This window comes from Anolis sagrei, chromosome 4, assembly GCF_037176765.1.
Source record: "Anolis sagrei isolate rAnoSag1 chromosome 4, rAnoSag1.mat, whole genome shotgun sequence".
Classification (NCBI taxonomy): domain Eukaryota; kingdom Metazoa; phylum Chordata; class Lepidosauria; order Squamata; family Dactyloidae; genus Anolis; species Anolis sagrei.
Window position 1 is genome coordinate 189,944,777 of NC_090024.1, and position 25,015 is coordinate 189,969,791.

The following is a 25,015-nucleotide window of genomic DNA, read 5'->3' on the forward strand; positions in this document are numbered from 1 at the left end:
GAGGAGAGAGCAGGCGACATTGGTGCATGGCAGCGTTGTGCGCATATGCGGGCGAGGGAGAGCGTGCAAAGCTGGAGGGAAGCTGGCACCAGCGAGTTCCTTCAAGGCATGAGGGTTCTGTGTCGGATGTTTGACCCAATTTGATCACTGGTGGGTTCAGAATTTTCTTTGATTGCAGGTCAACTATAAATACCAGCAACTACAAATCCCAAATGTCAAGGAAGATTTCCCCCAAACCCCACCAGTTTTCACATTTGGGCATATTGAGTATTTGTACCAAGTTTGGTCCAGATCCATTATTGTTTGAGTCCACAGTGCTCTCTGGATATAGGTGAACTACAACTCCAATACTCAAGGTCAATGCCCACCAACCCTTCCAGTATTTTCTGTTGGTCATGGGAGTTCTGTGTAACAAGTTAGGTCCAATTCCAGCGTTGGTGGAGTTCAGAATATTCTTTGATTGTAGATGAACAATCACAGCAACTACAACTCCCAAATGTCAAGGTCTATTTTCCCCCAAACTCCACCAGTGTTCACATTTGGGCATATTGAGTATTTGTACTAAGTTTAGTCTAGATCCATTATTGTTTGAGTCCACAGTGCTCTCTGGATATAGGTGAACTACAACTCTCAAACTCAAGGTAAATGCCCACCAAACCCTTCCAGTATTTTCTGTTGGTCGTGGGAGTACTGCGTGCCAAGTTTAGTTCAATGCCATCGTTGGTGGAGTTCTGAATGCTCTTTGATTATAGGTGAACTATAAATCCCAGCAATTCCAACTCCCAAATGTCAAGGAAGATTTCCCCAAACTCTACCAGTGTTCATATTCGGGCATATTTAGTATTCGTGCCAAGTTTAGACTGGATCCATCATTGTTTTGAGTCCACAGTGCTCTCTGGAAATAGGTGAACTACAACTCCCAAACTCAAGGTCAATGCCCACCAAAACCCTTCCAGTGTTTTCTGTTGGTCATGGGAGTTCAGTGTAACTAGTTTAGTTCAATTCCAGCGTTGGTGGAGTTCAGAGTGCTCTTTGATTGTAGGTGAACTATAAATCCCAGCAACTACAACTCCCAAATGACAAAATCAATCCCTTCCCCAACTCAACCAGTATTCAAATTTGGGCATATCTGATATTTGTGCCAAATTTGGTCCAGTGAATGAAAGTACATTTTGAATACCATATATTTACATTATGATTCATAATAGTAGCAAAAATATAGTTAAGAAGTAGCAATTAAAAATAATTTTATGGTTGGGGGTCACCACAACATGAGGAACTGTATTAAGGGGTCAAGGCATTAGAGAGGTTGAGAAACATTGGTGTGGATGCAAGCCTTAGTCCTGCACTGAAACCACTACCTGGCGCTGCCTCTGTTGCTTTCCAATCCATCAGAGCCAAGAGGCGCGTCCCAATTCCAATGAGAGCCGCGCCATTCGCCAGCTTCTAGACTCCGCCCCCCGCTTCCCTCCTCCAATGGGCTCTCCCGCCCTAAACCCCTCCTCTTCCATCACTATTTCTGGAGGCGGGGAAGACCAAGTACACTCGAGAGGGGGGTGTTTTTTTTGGCGCTGGGAGATGGAGCCCTGGTGGACCGTCGGAGGCGGTTCCCGCCCGGCCAGCAGAATCCCCTGCAGGTAAAGCTCCTTCAGGAAGAGGAATGGATCCGCTTCTACACCGGCTTGGGAAGGGGGTTCGCCTCTGAATCCACGTGGCGGGAAGTAACTAGCAAAGGGAAAGTCCTCTTTTGGGGAAGTTGAAGTTTAGGAAAGCATCTGCACGGTGAAATTAATGCGGATTGACACCGCTTTGAACGGCCCTGGCTCAGTGCTTTGCAATCCTGGGAGTTGCCTCTGGCAACTCCCAGGATTGCAAAGCACTGAGCCAGGGCCGTTCAAAGCGGTGTCAATCCGCATTAATTCCACCGTGTAGACGCAGCGCGGGAAAGGCATTGTTTTGCCCTCTTCGTTGGTGAAGCTCCTCCTGCAAAGTTCCGGGCAAACTTTGTTGACCTCTCTGACATCACATCCCGCCCAGTCCTGCTCCTTGTTGTGTTGCTACCTCGCCTTCCTTTCCTATAACTTTGGGACAAGTTTCCTCCCAATTTCTGAATTTTCCTGCAGCTTAATGCTCCCAAGAGAGAAGTAAAGGTTCCAGCCTCACGTTGGGATGTGTAGTTCTCAAGGAAAGTAGGAGTGGGAGTCCTCCAACTTTACTCTGGCTTGTAAAATCCCGGTTTTTGGGCGTGGCGAAGCCTAAAATAGCCTCCACGCCTTTAATTCGGGCGCATCTCCATTGTAGAATTGTTGCGGTTTGATCCCACTTTGAACAGCCACTGGGAGATGTAGTTTGACAAGGTTTTTAGCCTTAATGGCCAAAAAGAATTGGTATCTTACTAACTAAACTACAGTTCCCAACATTTTAGAGTATTGAGGTAATGTAATTGTAATTAAAGTGGTTTCAAACGGGATTAATTCTACTTGGGCTTTCCAGGTGTTTTGGACTTCAATTCCCACAATTCCTAATAGCCTCAGGCCCTTTCCACTTAAGAAAGTTAGAATGTTGAGGCTAGCCAATCAGAAACCATATGCAAATTAGTAGGTCGAGATAGCTCATGCATAGGTCAACTTGAGCCCTCCCTCCAGGTGTTTTGGACTCCAATTCCCACCATTCCTAACAGCCACAGACCTTTTGCTTTTCTCCCTCAGCCGCTTAAGAAAGTTAGAATGTTGAGGCTGGCCAATCAGAAACCATGTGCAAATTAGTAGGTCGAGATAGCTCATACATGGGTCAAACTTGGGCCTTCCTCCCCCCCCCCCCCCCCAGCCACTTAAGAAAGTTAGAATGTTGAGGCTGGCCAATCAGAAACCATATGCAAATTAGTAGGTCGAGATAGCTCATGCATAGGTCAACTTGAGCCCTCCCTCCAGGTGTTTTGGACTCCAATTCCCACCATTCCTAACAGCCACAGACCTTTTGCTTTTCTCCCTCAGCCGCTTAAGAAAGTTAGAATGTTGAGGCTGGCCAATCAGAAACCATATGCAAATTAGTAGGTCGAGATAGCTCATACATGGGTCAAACAGTCGCTGAGGGGGAAAAGGAAAGGGCCTGAGGCTGTTAGGAATGCTGGGAGTTGGAGTTCAAAACACCTGGCTGGAGAGCCCAAGTTTGCCACATACCTGCTGTAGACTCATATAACACAGTTTAATTTGTATGAGTCTATATAGTGACCATGTAATGTGGTTTCAAACTTCATTAGACAGCCCAACTAACTTTGCAGATTGGAAACTTATTCTGGGGCTGTTGTGTTGGCCGTGCGGCAAAATAACACAAAAATCCAGAATCCACAAAGCATGTTTTTGAAGCCATGATAAAATCAAAACGCACCATGCAAGCTCTTGATGCTTCACCAGTGTCTTCATCAGGCCTAGATATTAAAAACCATGCAATAGAAGGGGAGTGGTCTAAGGCCCTTCCACACAGACCTATATCCCAGAATATCAAGGTAGAAAATCTGACATCTGAATATGGACTCAGATTATCCAGTGCAAAGCAGATATTGTGGGATTTTCTGCCTTGATATTCTGGGATATAGGGCTGTGTGCTCGCTTAAAAAGAATTGTTTACATTCTAATTACTTTTCTTTCCTGTGTGAATTGTATTTTCCATGGGTAATAATAAATGTGATACATTTAGTGAAAGTTGCTGCTGATAATGAATTTGAGGAAATGTTGTTTGGCTTTTACTGCTCTTTGTCCGGAGTCCCCACATGGCCAAGAAGGGGAATGGCCTCTGCCTGCCTTGAGATCCATCCATCCCGGACCATCTTCACTGTCGATCAAAGCAATACCTATGACTCTTAATTAACATCTTCCCCTTTCTTCTCCTGTATGCTCTTTAAGCCTGTGAAGCTGTAAAAACTTGCATGATGTATTTTGTTCTTTTTTAGCTGGCTCAAAAAGATGTCAATGTATTGTCGGTTTAGGATCATTGTATTATCTTGCATTGTTTGATTGTATTCCTATGCTATATCTATTTTATTGTGATGTTTGTTCTGTTGTTTTGGTTTTATTTTGTTGTAATGTACTACTAGGGCTCGGCCTCATGTAAGCCGCCCCAAGTCTCCATTTGGGAGATGCTGGCGGGGTATAAATAAAGTTGTTGTTATTATTATTATTATTATTATTATTATTATTATTATTTATGAGGACTTGTGTGAGCATAAGAGACATGAAGTTGTTTAGGATACACAATCATCATGTAGTCATCTTCAAGACTTACACATTTGGAGATTTTTTAGTGAGTACGGTTTACACCATGAGATGCATACAGAGCCAGTGTGCTGAAATTGTTAGGAGTACTCACCTGGGATTTGGGAGATCAAACTACTTCATCATACTAGAGAATGAATCGACTTAAAATCCGGTCGCTGCCTCCTGCAGAATTCTGGGATTTGCAGTTTAGGGAGGAGCCTTTAACAGCCACACTAAGCTACAAACTCCAGAATTCTGCAGGAGGCAGAAACCGGATTTAAAGTGGATTCATTCTCTAGTGTGATGATGTTGTAAGTGGCCAGGGGAGCTTTTGCACAGTTAAAACTTGTGCACTAGCTGCGCCAATACCTTGGGAAGCCTGATCTGACCACGATGGTTCATGCTCTTGTTACATCCCGAATAGAGTACTGCAATGTCCTGTACGTGGGGTTGCCGTTGAAGACTGTTCAGAAACTTCAACTAGTCCAATGGGCAGCAGCCACCTGGCTGCAGCAACATACAGGGACCCCCCCCCCCCCCATTGTGCCAGCTCCACTGGCTGCCAGTCCACTTCCGAGCACAAGTGCTGGCTTTGGCCTATAAAGCCCTAAAAGGTTGATTCTCAACCTGTGGATCCCCAGGTGTTTTGGCCTACAATTCCCAGAAATCCCAGCTAGTTTACCAGTGTTAGGACTTCTGGGAGTTGAAGCCCAAAACATCTGGGGACCCACAGGTTGGGAACCACTACCCTATAAGGTTCTGGCCCAGCTTACCTGTCTGAACGTATCTCCCTCTATGTCCCACTTCGTAGCATAAGATCCTCCGGGAAAGTCCTGCCAGCCTCGCAAGTGCGCTTGGTGGAGACGAGGGACAGGGCCTTCTCGGTGGTGGCTACATGCCTGTGGAACTCGCTCCCCAGCAAGGTCAGGTTGGCTTCTTCCCTCCTTTCTTTTAGGAAGAAGGCTAAATCATGGCTCTGGGACCAGACCTTTGGACAGCAAGCATGACAGCACCTTGTGTGTTGAACCGGACTGACATTGGCTATATGGTTGATGACAATGTTTTTAACGTGTTTTAACTTAATGTTTTATTTACTGTTTTAAACTGTTGCTATTTGTATTTATGTTTGCATTATATTGAGGCTTTGAATTGTGGCCGGTTTTTAAGCTGCCCTGGGTCACCCCTCAGAGGTTGAGAAGGGTGGGATAGAAATATTGGAAATAAATAAATAAGAGTGCATTTGCACTGTTTGATACCACTTTAACTGCATGACTAAATGCTAGGGGATTATGGTGTGTGTGTGTAGTTTTTCAAAGTTTTTAGCATTATTTGCCAAAGAGGGTTGTACCTCACTACTTGTCCCAGGATTTCATAGCATTGAGCGATGGCAATTAAAGTGGTATCAAACTGCATTAAATGAACATTGTAGGTGTACCCTAGGCCACCACTTAGCTGTAAAACCTGCTAGGTAAATCTTACTTTTAACCTATCTCACGGGGTTGTTTGCAAGAATAGCCTGACAAGAATAAGAGCTACGCCTTCCAATTTGACCTCATTATAGGAAAGGTGAGAGTCTTAAAATTTCTCTGATCTTGGAAACTAAGCAAGGTCAGCCCTAGTTAGTACTTGGATGGGAGATAGGCTTTGAATGGGGGTGATTTGAATGCGATTTTCCAGCTTCTTGGCAGGGGGTGGGACTGGATGGGCCACAAGGTCTCTTCGAACTCTATGATTCTATGATAGGCAATTAATTCCAGGTGTTGTAGGCTATCTTTCAGAGGAAAGAACTGGCAAAACCACCTCTGAGTATTTCTTGCCTTAAAAAACCCCATCCATATGCATAAATTGACAACTTCAAGGCACATGCACACTCCTAATACATGTATCTAATTAAATTGCCATGTATAAATAAGTGAGGGGAAGTCCTAGGGAGGAGGGAGCAAGCTTGTTTTCTGCTGCCTTGGAGACTAGGACGCAGAACAATAGCTTCAAACTACAGGAAAGGAGATTGCACCTGAACATTAGGAAGAGCTTTCTAACTGTGAGAGCTGTTCAGCAATGGAACTCTCGGCCCCGTATTGTGGTGGAGGCTTCTCTGGAGGCTTTTAAGCAGAGGCTGGATGGCCTTCTGTCGGGGGTGCTTTGAATGCAATATTCTTGCTTCTTGGCAGAATGGGGTTGGACTGGATGGCCCACAAGGTCTCTTCCAACTCAATTATTCTATGAAATAAATTCATGCTGAGTTATAGGTAGAAGTGTGTATACACACATATACATACCTACACCTACATACGGAGTCATGGTAGGAAAGGGAAGAGTTTGTAAGCAGTTAGTCAGAGGGAACTAAAATGCAGAGTAATAGATATAATAAAATATATCCATAAAATATTTGTGGGAGAATAAGGCAGAGCATAACTTATTGAGGTCAATCAGATAGAGAGGCTCTCTAGACTCAATATTTGCTTACTTTTCCTGGATTTTCCAACCCACTGCATTTCTTGCATCATTTTTTTCAATGTCTCTTCCCTCCCCCATACTCCCCTTTTCACCTGTAATATGGCCACTGCCTAGTTGTTGTGAGTTTCTGCACCCTCCTCTCAGGCGTTATGATCTGTTGGGTTTTTTTGGCATGAGGAATGTTGCTGATCCTCTTCCTGCTTGAACTTGTTTTGGATATTTTGAATATGTCCCTGTGTACTACTTATGTCTCCCTTCCTCTGTTCCCTTGTCATAGAGTAGGTGCAGCTTGTAACTTCAGCTTATTAAATTGTTCTTCCTCTTATCAACTTAAAACATTGCATTGGCTTTTCTGAATAGCTGTAAGTAAATTTGCTGAACTCTGGTCATATCTTTCTTTGGTGCTTTTCTGATTTTTTAAATGCAGCCCACAATAATTGTAAATAAAAATACAGTCAGCTCCCCACATTTGCTGGGTTAGGGGCACAGGGCCCCATGAAAGTAAACCAAAAACCCACAAATAAAAATGGCTTTTTTTAAACATGAGAGAACACCTTTCTAGAAATCTCTAGATCTGACATATCCAAATATACCATATTGGTGACACACTTTTGGGACATGCATCATACCACAACACAGGAATTTATTTATTTATTTACTTACCATACTTATATATCGCCTCTCTCAGCCTGAAGGCGACTCGAGTTTTACTAGCAAACTGAAGGTAAAACCAACCCCTCATAAGAGATATTGACAGATACATAAAGTGTAATATTAAAATGTAAGGGGATACAACATATCTTAAATAATAATAATAATGAATAATAAACTTTATTTGTATCCCACTACCATCTCCACAAAGGGACTCGGGGTGGCTTACAAAGACACTCCAAGGTGCAGCGTATAACATAAAATAAGTATAAAACAATAACACATACAATTATAACAACAACCACTACTAACACATATAACATTAAATAAAATTGCTCAATTTTAAAACGCAGAACACTTGTAGATAAAACTAGCTGCCAGCAATTCATAAATTAAAGTGCCAGAGTGTCAAGTCATATAGGCCCATTGCACCCTACTTGAGGTCAAAAGCCTCAACATACTAACATGTTGTAACATGCAGTTTGGAAAGTTCTGCTCTAGATTCTCCAGAGTGACTCTTTGATCAGCTTCTAGTGGCAGTTGATCATAGAGTTGAACTGGAAAACCTGGAGAAAATAGTTTAAACAAATCCACATAAGTCGAACCTTTAAATGTGAAGGGTTGACTGTATAGCACAGGACACACCTCTCATAGTGCTGGTGATCAATTGTCACATAAACCTGTGTTTTGCTTTTAAATAGCAACATATTTAGCCAATTTTCTCCAAAGCAGACTGAACTCTGAACTTTCAGACATTTCCAGATGCACAAAGAACCACTTCTCGGTCTTGGCAGGCTTGACATAGCAGTCTCCTTTTTAATTCATACCTTTCTGGCATTCTTATTCTCACAAGAGCAAAGCCTTGTTTACTACATGCGGATGAGACACAATTGCCAGGGATCATTTCAGTTGGAAGAAGCACATGGTCCAAAAGTGGGATATGCTTCCTATTTCTCTTTCTTGACTTCCACAGATGCTCCATATATCTTCAGCTAGCTGGTATTTTTACCTGTTCTTGTTTTGACATTACAGCCAGCCTTCTGCATTTGCTGGATCAGGGGCACAGGATCCCTGCAGAAGTGGGACCCCCCACCCCACAAATAACAATATTGCTGTTTTTAAACCTAAGAGAACACTTTTCTAGGATTATCTAGATCAGTGGTTCCCAACCTTTTTTAAAAATCCGGGACCACTTTGACCAGGGACCACTCTCCAACATTAGTACCAAAAGGGTTACGAATCCGTCTTTGGTCAACTGTAGATTCAGTTTGGCTATTTGGGGTGATGATCAGAAAATTGCATGTCAGCTCTAGTTTCTGATACAGAGCATATGCCATGCAGCAGTCACCATCTACTTGCCCACAGAAAACCATATTTAATAATCTAGAGCTGATGTGGTGTAGCCAATGCAAATTTCTGAATTAGTGCCCCAAATAACCACAGGGACAGGCCTAAAAATGAAGGCAATAAGCCATCTACTCTTCCAGGCACCACATGGAATGGCTCTGCTCAAGGGGAGGGAAGAGGAGGAGCAGCCAGGAGGCTTGTTGTCACGCCTTTTGTGGGTACTCAGTCCATCCCCCCCATCCCTGTTGTCTCAGCATTATAAGTGGGTTTCGCAAGACCAGTCACTAGTTGCAACAGTGTAGTAATGGTGAGGTCGAGGACCATATTTTAGTTCTTGGGGACCACTGGTGGTCCACATACCAAAGGTTGGGAACCACTGATCTAGGTTCTCCAACATGACTCTGCTGTACTGGAGGACCTCCTTCATGGCTGTATTATTAACTTCCAGCATTAATTGACCATAGATTTGCACTGCAGGACCTAAAGAGAAAACATACGAAAATCAACAAATCTGCAAAGTCAAATTCAAATATGGGTATACTGTTCACTAACTTTCTAGTATTTTGTCTTCCACTCCAGTCTTTAATCCTTATGTTCAAGTCAGCCCAGGTTAGAAATGTCTAGATTTGTCAGTATGATTTATCTAGTGTTTTGTCTTCCAGGTATCTTCTACTTATGTGACAGAATTTTAATTGGTAGTTTAAAAAATAATCTTTTACTTTTATTTCAGAAATTTTGCCCGTGGTGCCTGCAGATGGGGTCAGAATTGCCGATTCTCCCATGATAGGAAGACGACCCAGATCTGCAAGTATTTCCAGAATGGAAACTGTGGTTATGGAGACCGCTGCAGGTAAAGATTAAAGTGAGGGGGAAAAGTTACACTTCAATAGAAAGAGCAATTCTGGGCCGTTGAATAAGCCAAAGGCTGCACAGAAATGCCATAGATATAAAGAAAACATAGACTTCTTAATTTTATTACTGTCTGCATTGGATGGATGTATCACATGCCTTTTGGCAGTGACAAAAACATCTCCATGGGACTAGTTAGAGTTTGCAAACAATATGGTTCTGCCATATAATACATTATGACCCTGTATCCATATTTATTTATTTATTTATTATTTATTTATTATAAATAAATAAGGAGATAGGAGATACATTTCAAGACCCCCTTTGGATACCTGAACTGTGGATAGTAAACCATATATTTTGTGTGTACTTGGGCCAAAAGCATACCATAGAATCACATTGGAGGACATAAAAGTCCCAGAAACAATTCCAGAATATTTTTTGGAGCATGGATAATTGTAACCGGATATATCAAATACATGGATAGGGGTCATACTGAAGTTACAAATGGGAGATCTTGAAAACTTGCCTTATGATTCAGTGAAGGAGCTTTTTCATGGTCTAAGACAAACAACGATAGCCTGTAGTTAACCAACATACACTGTTCAGTAATTAATTTTAAAATATGTACCGTGTACTGGTGTAAAATAGAGGGAGAAAACCTGTATAATAATAATTTATTTCTTCCCCGCCTCTTTTCGTGGCTCGAGGTGGGTTACAACATTGCTAAAACACATAATCATTTAAAAATATTCCATAGAATTCACATATTCATATTAAAACATATTTCCACAAAATACATATTAAAATACACAAACAAAAATTAGACATAAAGTGGAATTTTAAAATTTTCCATTGAAACTGTCTGGCTAGGCCTGCCGGAAGAGATAGGTCTCCACTTGCATCTTAAATTCCGACAGCTGATTTAGCTGTTGAAGCTCTATTGGCAGGTCGTTCCACATTCGTGGGATAGCCAACGAGAAGGTCCTCTTGGTGACAGTTGCCAGCCAAGTTCTGGCAGGCTGAAGCAGATGCCCTCCAGAGAACCTCAGTGTTTGGGGTGGATTATACAAAAGAAGGCAACCCTGTAGGTAACTTGGACCCAAACCATGTAGGTCTTTAAAGGTCAATATCAACACCTTATATACTTTGCCCAGGAACTAATTGGCAGCCAGTGGAGTGACTTTAGGATAGGTGTAACATGCTCACTCCTAGATGTTCCTGTAACCAATCTGCCTGCTTTATTTTGTACCAAGTGGAGTTTCCAAACTTGGTGCAACAGTAGCCCAATGTAAAGCGCATTGCAGAAGTCCAACATTGAGGTTACCAGGTGTGTACTACCATCTTCGAGTGTTTCAGATCTAGGAACGGGTGCGGCTGGCATATCAGCTGAAGCTGGTAGTAAGTTCTCCTGACTGTTGCATCTGTCTGGGTTGACATTTGGAGGGATGGATCCAGGAGCGCTCCCAAGCTGTGAACACAGTCTTTCAGGAGGAGTGAACTGGTTGGCACAGCTCCACCCCTAGATTAGGATCCTTGATGGCAAGCACCTCAGTTTTGTCTGCATTCAGTTTTAATTTGTTTTTTCTCATCCATGGAGATGATGAAAGTAATGTTTGCATCTGGACTACTACTAGAACCTAACTGCTTTTCCTTGTATGTGCCCAGCTGATGCCTAAGAATTTTTACAAGAGGCTTTGGTGCTTCTTCTCCAACCAATATGATGCTGTTGCCTAACTTTGCAAATGAAGGATTTTTCAGTGGTAGCAATCTTCCCTTTGGAACTCCACCCAGCTGCATGATTTGATATGGAGAAACTGCTGGTTTCAAAACATGCCTGTTTATATTCTAATACTGATTATTATTGAAAGAAGAAATCAACAGATAGACTAAAAAAAACTAATTCCAAAGTTAAACATTTTAAGCAAAATCTCAGAGCCAAGCTTTTAATTAAAATTATTACAAATTTCTGACAGAAAAATCTACTATAAGTGACAGCACAAACTACATATAAACTAAGATAATGAAAAATGAAACAGACCAATACATACTAAAACAAGACTAAAAAACATAAAAACTGATCTACATATTTCTTGGTCAAAAGCTATTTAGCCACGGGCTCCTTCTATTTTTATCAGTTTTATACTAATTTATTCAATGATTTTGATACGAAATAAATAAAGACTACTTACTCACTGTCTGATTTTTTTTTAGTTCTAAGTAGTCTGCTGCCTTTAAGAAATATTGAAAAATCACATTTCTACATTTAATAACATATTGCTAGGTTATAAATCCCACAATTCATGACCCCCCGACATTATTAGAGCATATAAATCCCAACACTCTTGTAGTTGGTCATATATTTCTCTATCAGCCTAATCAAATTGCCCATCCCTGTTTATGTGAAAATTCTCTGGTTTGTAAATTATTCTTTTTGTCACTTAATTAGTGTATTCATTACTAATATATTTCAAAATTTGAACATACTGCTTTATCACTTCTTGGATGTTTTATAAATAAATAAATACAAGTTATAGAAGTATATATTGTCTAGAGCTGTAATGTGATTCCTAGTTTAGCATCATTTTTGAGGTGAATTCATAGCACATAATTGTTTGGAGGTGAGGATTTCGTTTGCAACCATTTGCTAAGGCCACTTTTATATTGCCTTGGTTATTCCTCTGTTCTTGATCCCTAATTACTGGATATATTTTATTATACTGCACTGAAGAAAGTGGTAGCAATTCATATAGTTGAACTGAAACTAAATAATGCATTGGTTACTCAAAACTTCATCTAAGGGTCCTCTAGCTGTAGAATTAATGGAGTTTGCCACCACTTTAACTGCATGGCTCCATGCCATGGAATCATGAGAGTTGTCGTTTGGTGAGGCACTACTCTCTTTGGCAGAGATGGCTCAAGACCTTGTAAAACTACAATTCTCAGGAGTTCATAGAATTGGGTTATACCAGTTTAAGTGGTGTAAATTAATGTTACAGCTAGAGGAAACCTTAGATTAAGTTTTGAGTAATTAATTCTACAGTGTAGGTATATCCTTAGGTAACTATGACAACAGGACTTCTGTCTCCATACTGCAGACAGCACAGCTGAAAGTAGAGACCTGAAGGTAAAATGAAGATTTTCCAACTCTCATCTTTAGGCACTATACTTAAGCAACTAGATTTTCTTCTGGCTCCATCTCTACAGTATTGGGTTCCATAAAAAGATCTATTTCTCAGATTGAATGTTGGGAGCAAGTACAGTAGCTCCCAAATGATCATAGAAGGGAAATAAGTTGTTGTTTGGTCTGGTAGAACAACTCTCCATGTACATATATTAATTCATGCTAAGGAAATAGATTTCAAAGGAATCCAGTTTCACCATTCCATGAATGAAAGGCTGTTCCATTCATGGAAAGCATTAGGATTAAGCACAATTATATCACAATGATATTTGAAATCAACAAAACATGGAGGAGATATTTGCTAATTCTCTCTGCAATCCCTTCTGCTGCTCAATGGTCCTATGGCCCTTCAGAGCAGCTTCTCAGAAGGCAGAGAGAGGGGCGAAATCACAAAGATCTTTTTTTCCTATCTGAGGGCATACGTTTGCTTGCATTGTCCTTCCTTAAACGAGTCACTGTGTCATTATTCATTCTCAGCTACCAGCATATCTTGGAAGCACCCGTCTTGAGCAGATGTGGGTCAGAGTCTGCCCGTCCTGCACTGCTAGGAAGTATGTTGTTGCTGAATCGTCGAGGCTCAGAGCCAGCCATTTCTCCAGAAGCTTCGGTGAGGAGCTGGGGTAGTGCCCGGCGTGACTCTGAACCAGCTTTCTCGGGCATGGCGCAATTGCAGACAAACTTCGGAAGCATGAGCATGTCGTTCGATGAGGGAGATGAAGATGCTGAAAAAACTACCTCTTCTCTGCATCCCCCGAATTGGGCTCTCAGTAAAGAATTTGTCCCCAGGAAGGCAGCTTCAGGTAAGCCTCTGATTGGGGCAAGCTTGATTATAAACCTTGATTATCTATAGAAGTGGTTCTCAACCTGTGGGTCCCCATATGTTTTGGCCTTCAACTCCCAGAATTTCTAAAAGCTGGTAAACTGGCTGGGATTTATGGGAGTTGTTGGCCAAACACCTGGGGACCCACAGATTGAGAGCTACCGATTTAAACAATGAGTTCTGGGGATTTCTTAGAGTCAGGTGGCCTACAAATCCTCTCAATTCTTTCTGGATGGCAATGATACAAGACTGTGGGAACTGCCATTCAAAACAATCAGATAGACCAAGATTGCCTATGAGAGGCAGAGTGTCATGGGGTTCATCACCAATTATTCATCTGTGACCTGGCTGAACACCCTTATCCTCTCATTCATACTTACCCAACCTGTTTCTCCTGATCTCTTTTGCTTTGACAGGTGATTGATAATTCATATTTTGAAATAAAAGGGGTCTTTTGGTTTTTAAGACCCACAAGGTTTCAATTTGTCAGTATGCAATATGAGTCAAGTTCATACTGTGCCTCCATTTTAAATATAATAATAAATAATAATGATGAAATTTATTTATAGACAGCCCTCTCTCCCCAAGGGGACTCAGGACGGTTTACACACAAGAAAGGCAAACATTCAATGTCCAACTCAAATACAAACATTTTAAAATAAACAAAATAATACAAAAATAATAATCATAAATGTAAGACAAAAGAGAAATTAATACCAAAATGAGGACCAAATATGAATAATTAAATAAACTAATTATACTAATAACATAAATTAACAATTTAGACATAAATCCTAGAAAAGGCAATTAAAATACATTAAATGTATTTGAGAACTCTCCTAGGCTTCACCCTCCCAACCAGTAGAGCTGTTTCTGTCCACAGAGGAGTAAGTGTGGCAATGGGAGAGTTTTTATTTATATTTCTACATTTTTAAAAATTTCAATTCTGGTTCAGTTCCGTGTACTAAAGTAGTACATCCCCACTTTTACTTTTCTCCTCACTTAGATGCTTCCGGCTGTGAACTGACTGTTTGTTAAACAACTGCCTGTTATAATACTTATATTACAAATAGAAGTGAAATAAAAGGCTATCATCTAATGTATCTTCAGAAAAACATTTTCTTTCACATTCCTGTCATTGAGATAAGCACCAACCTGTTCATCCTACTCGTCAAAATATCAAATCCACCTTTTCCAGTTAACCAAAGTTATGGACAATGCTGACACGCCTCTTTCCAACTTCCACACTCCAGTTCTCTGTGGCAACTGATTTTTGGACCAGTTTTCAAACTGCAGGGAAGAACTGGAAGTGGGAGTAGGGCAAGGAGGGAGGGAGGGAGCAAGCTTGTTTTCTGCTTCCCTGGAGACTAGGACGCGGAACAATGGCTTCAAACTACAAGAGAGGAGATTCCATCTGAACATGAGGAAGAACTTCCTGACTGTGAGAGCCATTCAGCAGTGGAACTCTCCGCCCTGGGGTGTGGTGGAGGCTCCTTCTTTGGAAGCTTTTAAACAGAGGCTGGATGGCCATCTGTCAGGGGTGATTTGAATGCAATATTCCTGCTTCTTGGCAGGGGGTTGGACTGGATGGCCCATGAGGTCTCTTCCAACTCTTTGATTCTATGATTCTAAGTATAATGCCCTTCATAAACCTGTTGATCCCTGGGGAAGGCAATGGCAAACCACTCCAGTATCCTTGCCAAGAAAACTAAATGGACCAGTACAACCAGAGATATGTCGGTATGCCATTGGAAGATGGGACTCCCAGGTCGGAAGATGGCCAAAATGCTACTGGGGAGGAGCAGAGGATAAGTTCAACTAGCCCCAGATGTGATGACGCAGCTAGCTCAAAGCCGAAAGGAAGGCTAGCGGCCGACGGTACTGGAGGCGAACGACGAATCCGATGCTCTAAAGATCAACACACCATAGGAACCTGGAATGTAAGATCTATGAGCCAGGGCAAATTGGATGTTGTTGTTGGTGAGATGTCAAGACTAAAGATAGACATTCTGGGGGTCAGCGAACTGAAATGGACTGGAATGGGCCACTTCACATCAGATGACCACCAGATCTACTACTGTGGACAAGAGGAACATCGAAGAAATGGAGTAGCCTTCATAATTAATAAGAAATTCGCTAAAGCGGTGCTTGGATACAACCCAAAAAATGACAGAATGATCTCAATTCGAGTGCAAGGAAAGCCTTTCAACATCACAGTGATCCAAATATACGCCCCAACCACAGCTGCTGAAGAAGCAGAAGTAGATCAGTTCTATGAGGATCTGCAGGACCTACTGGATAATACACCAAAAAGAGACATTATTTTCATTACAGGAGACTGGAATGCCAAGGTGGGAAGTCAAATGACAACTGGGATCACAGGCAAGCATGGTCTGGGAGAACAAAATGAAGCGGGACGCAGGCTGATAGAATTCTGCCAGGAAAACTCGCTGTGTATAACGAATACTCTCTTCCAACAACCTAAAAGACGGCTTTATACATGGACCTCACCAGATGGTCAACACCGAAATCAGATTGACTACATCCTTTGCAGCCAAAGGTGGCGGACATCCATCCAGTCGGTGAAAACAAGACCTGGGGCTGACTGTAGCTCAGATCACGAACTTCTTCTTGCCCAATTTAGAATAAAACTAAAGAGATCAGGGAAAATACACAGACCAGTTAGATATGATCTCACTAACATTCCCAGCGAATATACAGTGGAAGTGAAGAACAGATTTGAAGGACTAGATTTAGTAAACAGAGTCCCAGAAGAACTATGGACAGAAGTCCGCGACATTGTTCAGGAGGCGGCAACAAAGTACGTTCCAAAGAAAAAGAAAACCAAGAAGGCAAAATGGTTGTCTGCTGAGACACTGGAAGTAGCCCAAGAAAGGAGGAAAGCAAAAGGAAACAGTGAAAAGGGGAGATATGCCCAGTTAAATGCGCAATTCCAGAGGTTAGCCAGAAGAGATAAGGAACTATTTTTAAATAAACAATGCATGGAAGTGGAAGAAAACAACAGAATAGGAAGGACAAGAGACCTCTTCCAGAAAATTAGAAACATTGGAGGTAAATTTCAGGCAAAAATTGGTATGATAAGAAACAAAGATGGCAAGGACCTAACAGAAGCTGAAGAGATCAAGAGAAGGTGGCGAGACTATACAGAAGATCTGTATAGGAAGGATAACAATATCGAGGATAGCTTTGACGGTGTGGTGAATGAATTAGAACCAGACATCCTGAGGAGTGAGGTTGAATGGGCCTTAAGAAGCATTGCTAACAACAAGGCAGCAGGAGATGATGGGATCCCAGCTGAACTGTTTAAAATCTTAAAAGATGATGCTGTCAAGGTGATGCATGCCATTTGCCAGCAAATATGGAAAACACAAGAATGGCCATCAGACTGGAAAAAATCAACTTATATCCCCATACCAAAAAAGGGAAATGTGAAAGACTGCTCCAACTTCCGTACAGTGGCCCTTATTTCTCATGCCAGTAAGGTAATGCTCAAGATCCTGCAAGGAAGACTCCAGCAATACATGGAACGAGAGTTGCCAGATGTTCAAGCTGGGTTTAGAAAAGGCAGAGGAACGAGAGACCAGATTGCCAATATCCGCTGGATAATGGAGAAAGGCAGGGAGTTTCAGAAAAACATCTACTTCTGCTTCATTGACTATTCTAAAGCCTTTGACTGTGTGGATCATAATAAATTGTGGCAAGTTCTTGGTGGGATGGGCATCCCAAGCCACCTTGTCTCTCTCCTGAGGAATCTGTACAAGGACCAAGTAGCAACAGTCAGAACTGACCACGGAACAACAGACTGGTTCAAGATTGGGAAAGGCGTACGGCAAGGCTGCATACTCTCACCCAACCTTTTTAACTTGTATGCAGAACACATCATGCGATGTGCGGGGCTGGATGAATGCAAAGCTGGGGTGAAAATTGCTGGAAGAAACATTAACAACCTCAGATATGCAGATGACACCACTCTGATGGCCGAAAGCGAGGAGGAGCTGAGGAGCCTTCTAATCAAGGTGAAAGAAGAAAGCACAAAAGCCGGGTTGCAGCTAAACGTCAAAAAACCCAAGATTATGGCAACAAGAATGATTGACAACTGGAAAATAGAGGGAGAAACCGTGGAGGCCGTGACAGACTTTGTATTTCTAGGTGCAAAGATTACTGCAGATACAGACTGTAGCCAGGAAATCAGAAGACGCTTACTTCTTGGGAGGAGAGCAATGTCCAGTCTCGATAAAATAGTGAAGAGTAGAGACATCAGACTGGCAACAAAGATCCGCCTAGTCAAAGCCATGGTATTCCCTGTAGTAACCTACGGATGTGAGAGCTGGACCTTAGGGAAGGCTGAGCGAAGGAAGATCGATGCTTTTGAGCTGTGGTGTTGGAGGAAAGTGCTGAGAGTGCCTTGGACTGCGAGAAGATCCAACCAGTCCATCCTCCAGGAAATAAAGCCCGGCTGTTCACTGGAGGGAAAGATACTAGAGACAAAGTTGAAGTACTTTGGCCACATCATGAGGAGACAGGAAAGCCTAGAGAAGACAATTATGCTGGGGAAAGTGGAAGGCAAAAGGAAGAGGGGCCGACCCAGGGCAAGATGGATGGATGGCATCCTTGAAGTGACTGGACTGACCTTGAGGGAGCTGGGGGCGGTAACGGCCGACAGGGAACTCTGGCGTAGGCTGGTCCATGAGGTCACGAAGAGTCGGAGACGACTGAACGAATGAACAACAAACCTGTTGAGCTGAATTAACGATCTGGCGATTTCCTGATCCTTGCAGTAACCAAAATCTCTGTGGAATGAAAGGGGCAAGAGACACTTCTGTGGACATGTTGACAGCCCTTCCTTTGATTTTTCTCACTTCACTCCTTTACACTCTTTTTTTTTCTTCTCCTTTGTGAGACGTTTGAAGACCTGTGTTTCTGATGTGATTCTTCTCTTCATTTTGTATAGCTTTAAACATTTTAGAGCACTTTTGTAAACATAGCATTACTATGTGATCCATTAGCAAAAAAAGATATTTTCCTTAGTTGTATCTGTTGGTCAGATTCTAGATCCCATGAGCAGAAAACTGATGCTACACCCTTGATGCCAGAAAGTGCGCCCATTAAGGAGGCTGCTCCTGCTTCTCTGGTTTCAGAGGAGCCAAAGGTAGGTGAAATGTCCAAATAATAGCGGTCATAATACTAAATGTTGCCACAAAATTATTCAGAAGGCTTGTTGTAGTGGAATTTTACTTAAATATTAAACTCTTCATCTCTAAAAAAAACCCATTTAGAGGGAAGTTTGCAGGCTGCTGTGTTGGTGCTACACAGGTTTTGTGCTGAGTTCTTGCCAATGTGATTTAGAATTAATATAGTAGCATAGTAGCCACACAGTGAAATGGGAAATAAAGGGGACTTGCTGATCCAAGCAAACAATGTGACTTGCATATCTTAAAACTTCTGTTAGTATATTTAGGAATAGTGCAAAGTTCCACTTATCTCTTGTCCTTTTAAAAAAAATCTCCATGATAATCAGATGAGCATCTAACATTGCGATCATAAGGACCAGATAATGCTTCAGAGAAGCACTGTTTAAGTCAAACTTGCCATTTCTACTTTACCCCTCCTTCACTTCCACCCACGTTTAAGACAAGGTGACAGGCTCTACTGGTAGTGAACAAGCTGGGCCAACCAGTCTTGGGAGAGGAAGAAATTCAATAGGGAAAGAACAGTTCAAGGAAAATGAAGTAGAAAGTGCATAGGGAGGGAACAGAAGAGTGATAGATGTGGAGTGAGTGAAAAGATCAAGAGAAGTGACAAATTTGTAAATAAACCAAAGGGTCATTATTAGGAAAGAAAATGAGATGTTGGGAAGATGAGCTAAGATGGACAAAACCAAACAACATAACTTTCCTGGTACACCAGGCATTTTCTCCAGGGAAGTGGATGTAGTGCAGGACAGAGTGCTATCTGGCTATTTAGGGACTGGGCCTAGGGAATAATCATTCTCAAAAACATGCTGGAACATCCATGTTTTCAAATCCCTTTGAAAGGAGGACAGTATGGGAGCCCGCCTAATGTTCTTGGGGAAGGTGTTCCAAAGTTGGGGGGCCACCACCAAGAAGGCCCTCTCCCTCGTTGCCACCAACCATACTTGTGACGGTGGTGGAAGCAAGAGGAGGCCCTCCCCGGCGAATCTTAGAGCCCGTGCCGGTTCATAGGGGAGGATGAGATCCCGAAGATAGGCAAGGCCCAAACCGCTTAGGGCTTTTAGGTCATAACCTGCACCTTGAATTGGGAATGGCAACTTATCTACAGACAGTGAAGCTGCTCAAAAGGTACTGTGTCCTGATCAAAATTTGCCTGATTCTACCTCTGCATTCTGAATAATGTCAGTATCTATTTTTGAAATATACTAACCAGGTGTGATCTTTTTCAGGCAGCTGGTGGTTCAGGAGCAGGAGCTGCGGCAGCAGGTGCCACGGCTGCTGTGTCCCAGAGTGAGGATGTGGTGTGCGGCATCTGCATGGACAAGATTTCTCAGAAGGCCTTACCTGAGGAACGCCTTTTCGGCATCCTTCCCAACTGCACCCATGCCTATTGTGTTGGCTGCATCAGGAAGTGGCGGAAGAGTCGGGACTTTCATAGTACAGTGATAAAGTAAGGGATCCGTGGTATTTTTTTTGTCTCTTTCTGTTGGCATATGGTTCAGTCGTGAACCAGTTTTTCATGGCATCTTGCTACATAATCAAAACCATGAGTGATGTTAGCATTTAAGGCACCTGCTGGATTGAATGGTGAACTGATAGTGATCTTTATTCCCTTCATCCTGTATTCATTCTCTAGGGGCTGCCCAGAGTGCAGAGTCACTTCAACTTATTTTATCCCCAACAAGTACTGGGTTTTTGAATCGGAAGAGAAGGAAAAACTGATTGAGACTTTCAAGGCACGGACTAGGTAAGTACCTGCCTCATCAGTGAAAGCTACATGGAGTGTTTCTCCATGTTTCCAGTTTGGAAAAAGCATGATCCAATACTGCTGGTAACTTGGTGCTCTCCAGTGGTTTTGGGCTACATCGCTTCCAGATAAGGTGGATGGTAATCAGGTTGGAGACTTCATTTCACCTTCAGCTGTTCTATCTGCAATTTAGAGCTGAAGGAAGTTTGTCCAGATTTGTTTAAAAAAGGACCTGCATCACTGGAAAGGTTTCATCTGTGGTCATGGAACATGATGCTTTGCTCACTTTTTAATACATTTTGCTGCCATTTCTTTGATTTGATTTATACCCCCAGTTCCTGTTGTAGATCAGCCACCAGAGGTTGATGATTTAGAGAGGATTGTGAGCTTTTCTGTGGCACAAAGTGATGGACTCTTAAGTCTGGGAAATGATGGTTCTCTCTGAAAAAACTAGCTCGGAAAGTGCAGGGCCTCAAGGGCATTCAGGGGAGTCAGAAGTAGTGACAGTAGATAAGGAATCGAGTGAAGAGTTGAGTAATAAGGAGGGTTCCCATGGGAACCCACCTATACCTATGGAGATCAACAAAAGTCTTTGTTTCCAAATCAGAGCAGAAAATAGATTGAGTCATTCAGAGTGATTATATGGGAAAGTTGTGAAGGAAATTCATGGGAGATGGAATGATTTAATGGGTGTCTATAAAACAAGTTGTTTACCTAAGGTCAGTTCAGGCAATGCTGTGTTAGAGTGAGAAGCTAAGCCTGAGTTCTCTTGTTCCTGGTTCAAGTCAAGCTTTGATTTTGAATTTAATATATCCTGGAAGTTTTCTGTGTCCCTGTTCATATGCTCCTATTCAAGTTTTGCTTTTTACACTTTCTTGATTGTGGACTTATGTTGTGATTTTTAGCTGTTCTTGGACTTTGTTACCGCTGGAACTTTATGAGATATTTGGATTATTGCTATTGCCTATTGCTAAACCTTTTCAGATTATATATATTCCTTTCTTATTCCTGATTTTTATATGCTTTTTATATCTTTTTGCACTAAACGGTTTGCTTATATTCCTGGGCTCTCATGTGGTGCAGTGGTCATAGGTGTTTCCAGGCCAGGAGGGCAACAGTTCCATGTTATGAAGTTGTACTCGGTTCTGGGTAACAATATTGATCTTCAACAAGCATGGGAACTGTGTGGTCTTCCATATTTTGGGAGAGCCACACTGTCTGTTCTAGCTATGGCAGTTTCATTCCGATAATGTTTTGAAGGCCATATGACTGCAACCCTGATCTTCAGTGTTTTTTCAGATTTGTGACTTCTGTTGGCTTCATGTCTCTTGAAGTAGTTTATATTTTTGAGAGCAGGTTGTTGATTAATAAATATTCCTCTACCAAGAATAAGTGTGCATTGTAATATGCAGTAGCTGGCACCGTGCCATAAAATGTCAGTATGCCTGCCTACATTCCTGAAAAAGCTCAGCAAGCAGCTGAGGATTTTTGGAGGTTTCATAGGATGAGGGAAATGATGGGTATCAAGGTGAGGAGTCTGGAAATTATCAAAATGAATTGCAGGCAAATTTGTCTCCTCTCCAAAACACATCTTTTTTTCTTCACCCTTTGAGCATCACGGACCAGGATGGGGCAGGAGCTGGGACTGGAGTGCCCCTGGTGCCACAGGTTTAGGTGAACACTATGAATTTTCAGCTGATGCAGCAGCAGCTACAAACACCATAGCCAAGTCAACTTGGTTGATCTTGGATGCCATTTCTGGTACAGCAATCCAAACAAATGTTACAAATGTAATTGTTCTCTCCATTTCCCCCTAGCAAAATAAGATGCAAGTTCTTTGTCAGAGGAAATGGTCACTGCCCATTTAAATCGGAGTGCATCTACTTGCATGAGCTTCCTAGGGGCCAGCTCCCTACTGCAAGGTCACGACAACGACCTGATCGGAGGAGGCGTCAACCCATTGTAAGTTAAAATACCTTTTATATACTCAAGATAGGATCAGACACTAAACTGAGCACTAAGATTCATTTATCAGGCTGTCCCAAGATATCCTGCTGTCCTGAGCTTGTCTGCACCAGTATTCATATAATTGTTTAGAGAAGGACAGATTTCAGGTTCTTGGGATCGACTTTATTTTTCATTATTGGGTCCAGTTAGAGCAGAATGCAAAATGGTGGCTCCATGTAGATGCATCCTTTGTAGAAAGAAAAACAGGGATATTGAGTACAGACCAAGAAAATTGGTTCAATTCCAACAGTGAGCATACAGTTCTTTTAACAGAAGGATCCAGTGCTTGTATTATCAAGTAGGCTTTCTTTATTTCAGAGGTATGAAAGTTTTGTTGCTCCATTAACCTATTTGTATTTAGTAGTCCATTATGATCAACTTTGAATCACACATGGATCTAACAATGCACCCTAGTCTACTTTCTACCCATCCTGCTGTTGTCCACAGAAGGAAACACGTGACCTTTCAGATAAAACTATGTAACAAAATTTGAAAAAAATCTGTTCCTGGTTTGGAAGTGTTATTTCCTATTTAATTATGTGTTGCATACTTTGAAAGTAGTTGTTATACTCCAGAAACTTTGTTTTTGTGGCTGTCACAAACTATGTTGAATTGTTTGAGACTCTATGAGATATTTATTGAAAAACTATAGCGAAGTGTGCTCTAGATGTCCCACAAAAACAAAGGTTTTGCAGTTTAATAAATTTTTTCCATATTTTATGATAAACCCAATTAGGAAATAACATTTATAACCCAGGAACAAAAAATGTGTTACATAGTATAATATGGAGTAGCGCTCCTATCATTCCTCTCAATAGTGCCTAGGACTGCTAAGACTTGCAGTGCGGTATCTGCAGAATCACATGCTATCATTCCTTCCCCATTGATGATACAGTATAAAAATGTACACAGGTTGGAATTGGTATTGTTTCCCTAGACATCTATTCCACTTGTTGGGCCAGTCCTAGTAATTTCTACTCATACACAGGAGTCTAATGGCACCTTTGAGACAAAGAAAGAAGTTTGTATTGTAAGCTTTCATGGACTGAGTCTATAAGACCTTATGTTGCAAACCTCATTTTCAGCCTCAAAGGTGTGCTGCTAGATCCCTTTGTATGAGTAACATGACTGTCATTGATTCGTAGATTCCCCCCACCTCCAAGAGTTCAGATGACAGGAGGCAAGGCTGATGCTCCTTATTTTGATGTACATGATTACTATTGCTATGTCTGTACTTCTGACACAAATCTGTTTGCTGTTTACAGATCAGTGATGTGATTTCAAGTCTCTTTTTCCTTATGTCTTTCACTGCAGGCCTATAATCTGTCTCCATCAGACAGCTCGGACGAGGACGATGATGACATGTACCTTGTCCAGTGGGCTCTTACCTTTGCCCTCCTGCAGAGTGATAGAGACTTCGACTTTTCAGACTTTCTCTGGGATTCAAGTGATTCTTCTGACTAGTTGATGATAACGACGACAACTATGTCTTTTCTGGAAGCTGTGTATAACTGGCTCTGGGAACAGTCATAATGGAATGTGAAGCTGTGGCTTGAAAGGGTGGGTGTGGAATGAAAGATGTCTTGACTCTTGATCAGCTTAATGGCTCTTAGTTGTCTGGCAGGTCTTTACCATGTAGGGAAACACGATGCAAGAACTCATTCTATATTGGGGAAGGCTCCTTGATTCACAGGCCCAGCTAATGCTATTTCCACTTTTGGCACATTGTATTTTTTATATTGCACCAATTGCACTGCCAATCTCTTGTTCTTTGCTTGTGTAGATCTTTACATCGCCTCTTTTACAGTCAATAACATCCTGGGTTTCTTGACATAGGGCCCATGGAGAGCCTGCCAGTGGTTCCTCTTCCAGGTTTTCTGGAGAGTCTGAATGAATTGGTGTGTTCATGCTGCTGCATATTTGTGTCCTCAGGAAGGCAGGGTTGCTGAGCAGTGCAATCATCTACAGCAGGCAGCACCTGCATCTCACTTTGTTGTGTAGCAGTACTGTTATTGGGTGTCTATACAGTAGGCCAGATGTAGGTGTAGGGAGGGGCTTAGTGTGTGCGTGTGGGGGAGTGTAAGCTAAACCTCTATTTTTTATTGATGCAGTGATCAGTTAGTACCAGAAGCTTTACTCGGTAATGAAATCCTTAGGATCAGGGATCAGTAAGCCCCCATACGTATTTTTTTATCCTGGAATCATATGGAAAATAAAAACGAAGTTGTACAAAGTGTCCTCTTCTTCCTAACTACTGCTTCCTGCTTTAACAACAACAACAACCTATTTGTATCTTTCCCTATTTCTCCTATGGGGACTCAGGGCGACAAACAGCATATAATGGCAATATTCAGTACCGTATAATACAACTAGCTAATAAACAATGCAGTGTACAGCAATGACACAGCAAATAAAATGCTTTGATGGTGTGATAGTTGAATCGGGTTTGCACACATTTTCAGAATTTTTTTTCTTCTGCAACAGCCT

General features: G+C 41.9%; 1 protein-coding gene across 1 annotated transcript; it reads left to right on the forward strand.

Annotated features, from left to right (window-relative positions):
• The first annotated feature begins 1,518 nt into the window (after positions 1-1,518).
• LOC132773685 (probable E3 ubiquitin-protein ligase makorin-1) lies at positions 1,519-24,761 on the forward strand. Its single transcript, XM_060773085.2, has 8 exons — positions 1,519-1,637; positions 9,439-9,558; positions 13,219-13,541; positions 18,628-18,731; positions 20,004-20,224; positions 20,411-20,521; positions 22,339-22,483; positions 23,843-24,761. Exons 1-8 carry the CDS (start codon positions 1,579-1,581, stop codon positions 23,990-23,992), a joined length of 1,233 nt encoding a protein of 410 aa, XP_060629068.2. The 5' UTR covers positions 1,519-1,578; the 3' UTR covers positions 23,993-24,761.
• The last annotated feature ends 254 nt before the right edge of the window (positions 24,762-25,015 follow it).

Excerpts from the sequence above, each read along its gene's own strand:
- LOC132773685 (XM_060773085.2), top strand. The coding sequence starts at position 1,579 with ATGGAGCCCTGGTGGACCGTCGGAGGCGGTTCCCGCCCGGCCAGCAGA. Across the intron at positions 1,638-9,438 it reads GCCAGCAGAATCCCCTGCAG|AAATTTTGCCCGTGGTGCCT; the intron begins GTAAAGCTCCTT and ends CTTTTATTTCAG. Across the intron at positions 20,522-22,338 it reads ACTTTCAAGGCACGGACTAG|CAAAATAAGATGCAAGTTCT; the intron begins GTAAGTACCTGC and ends ATTTCCCCCTAG.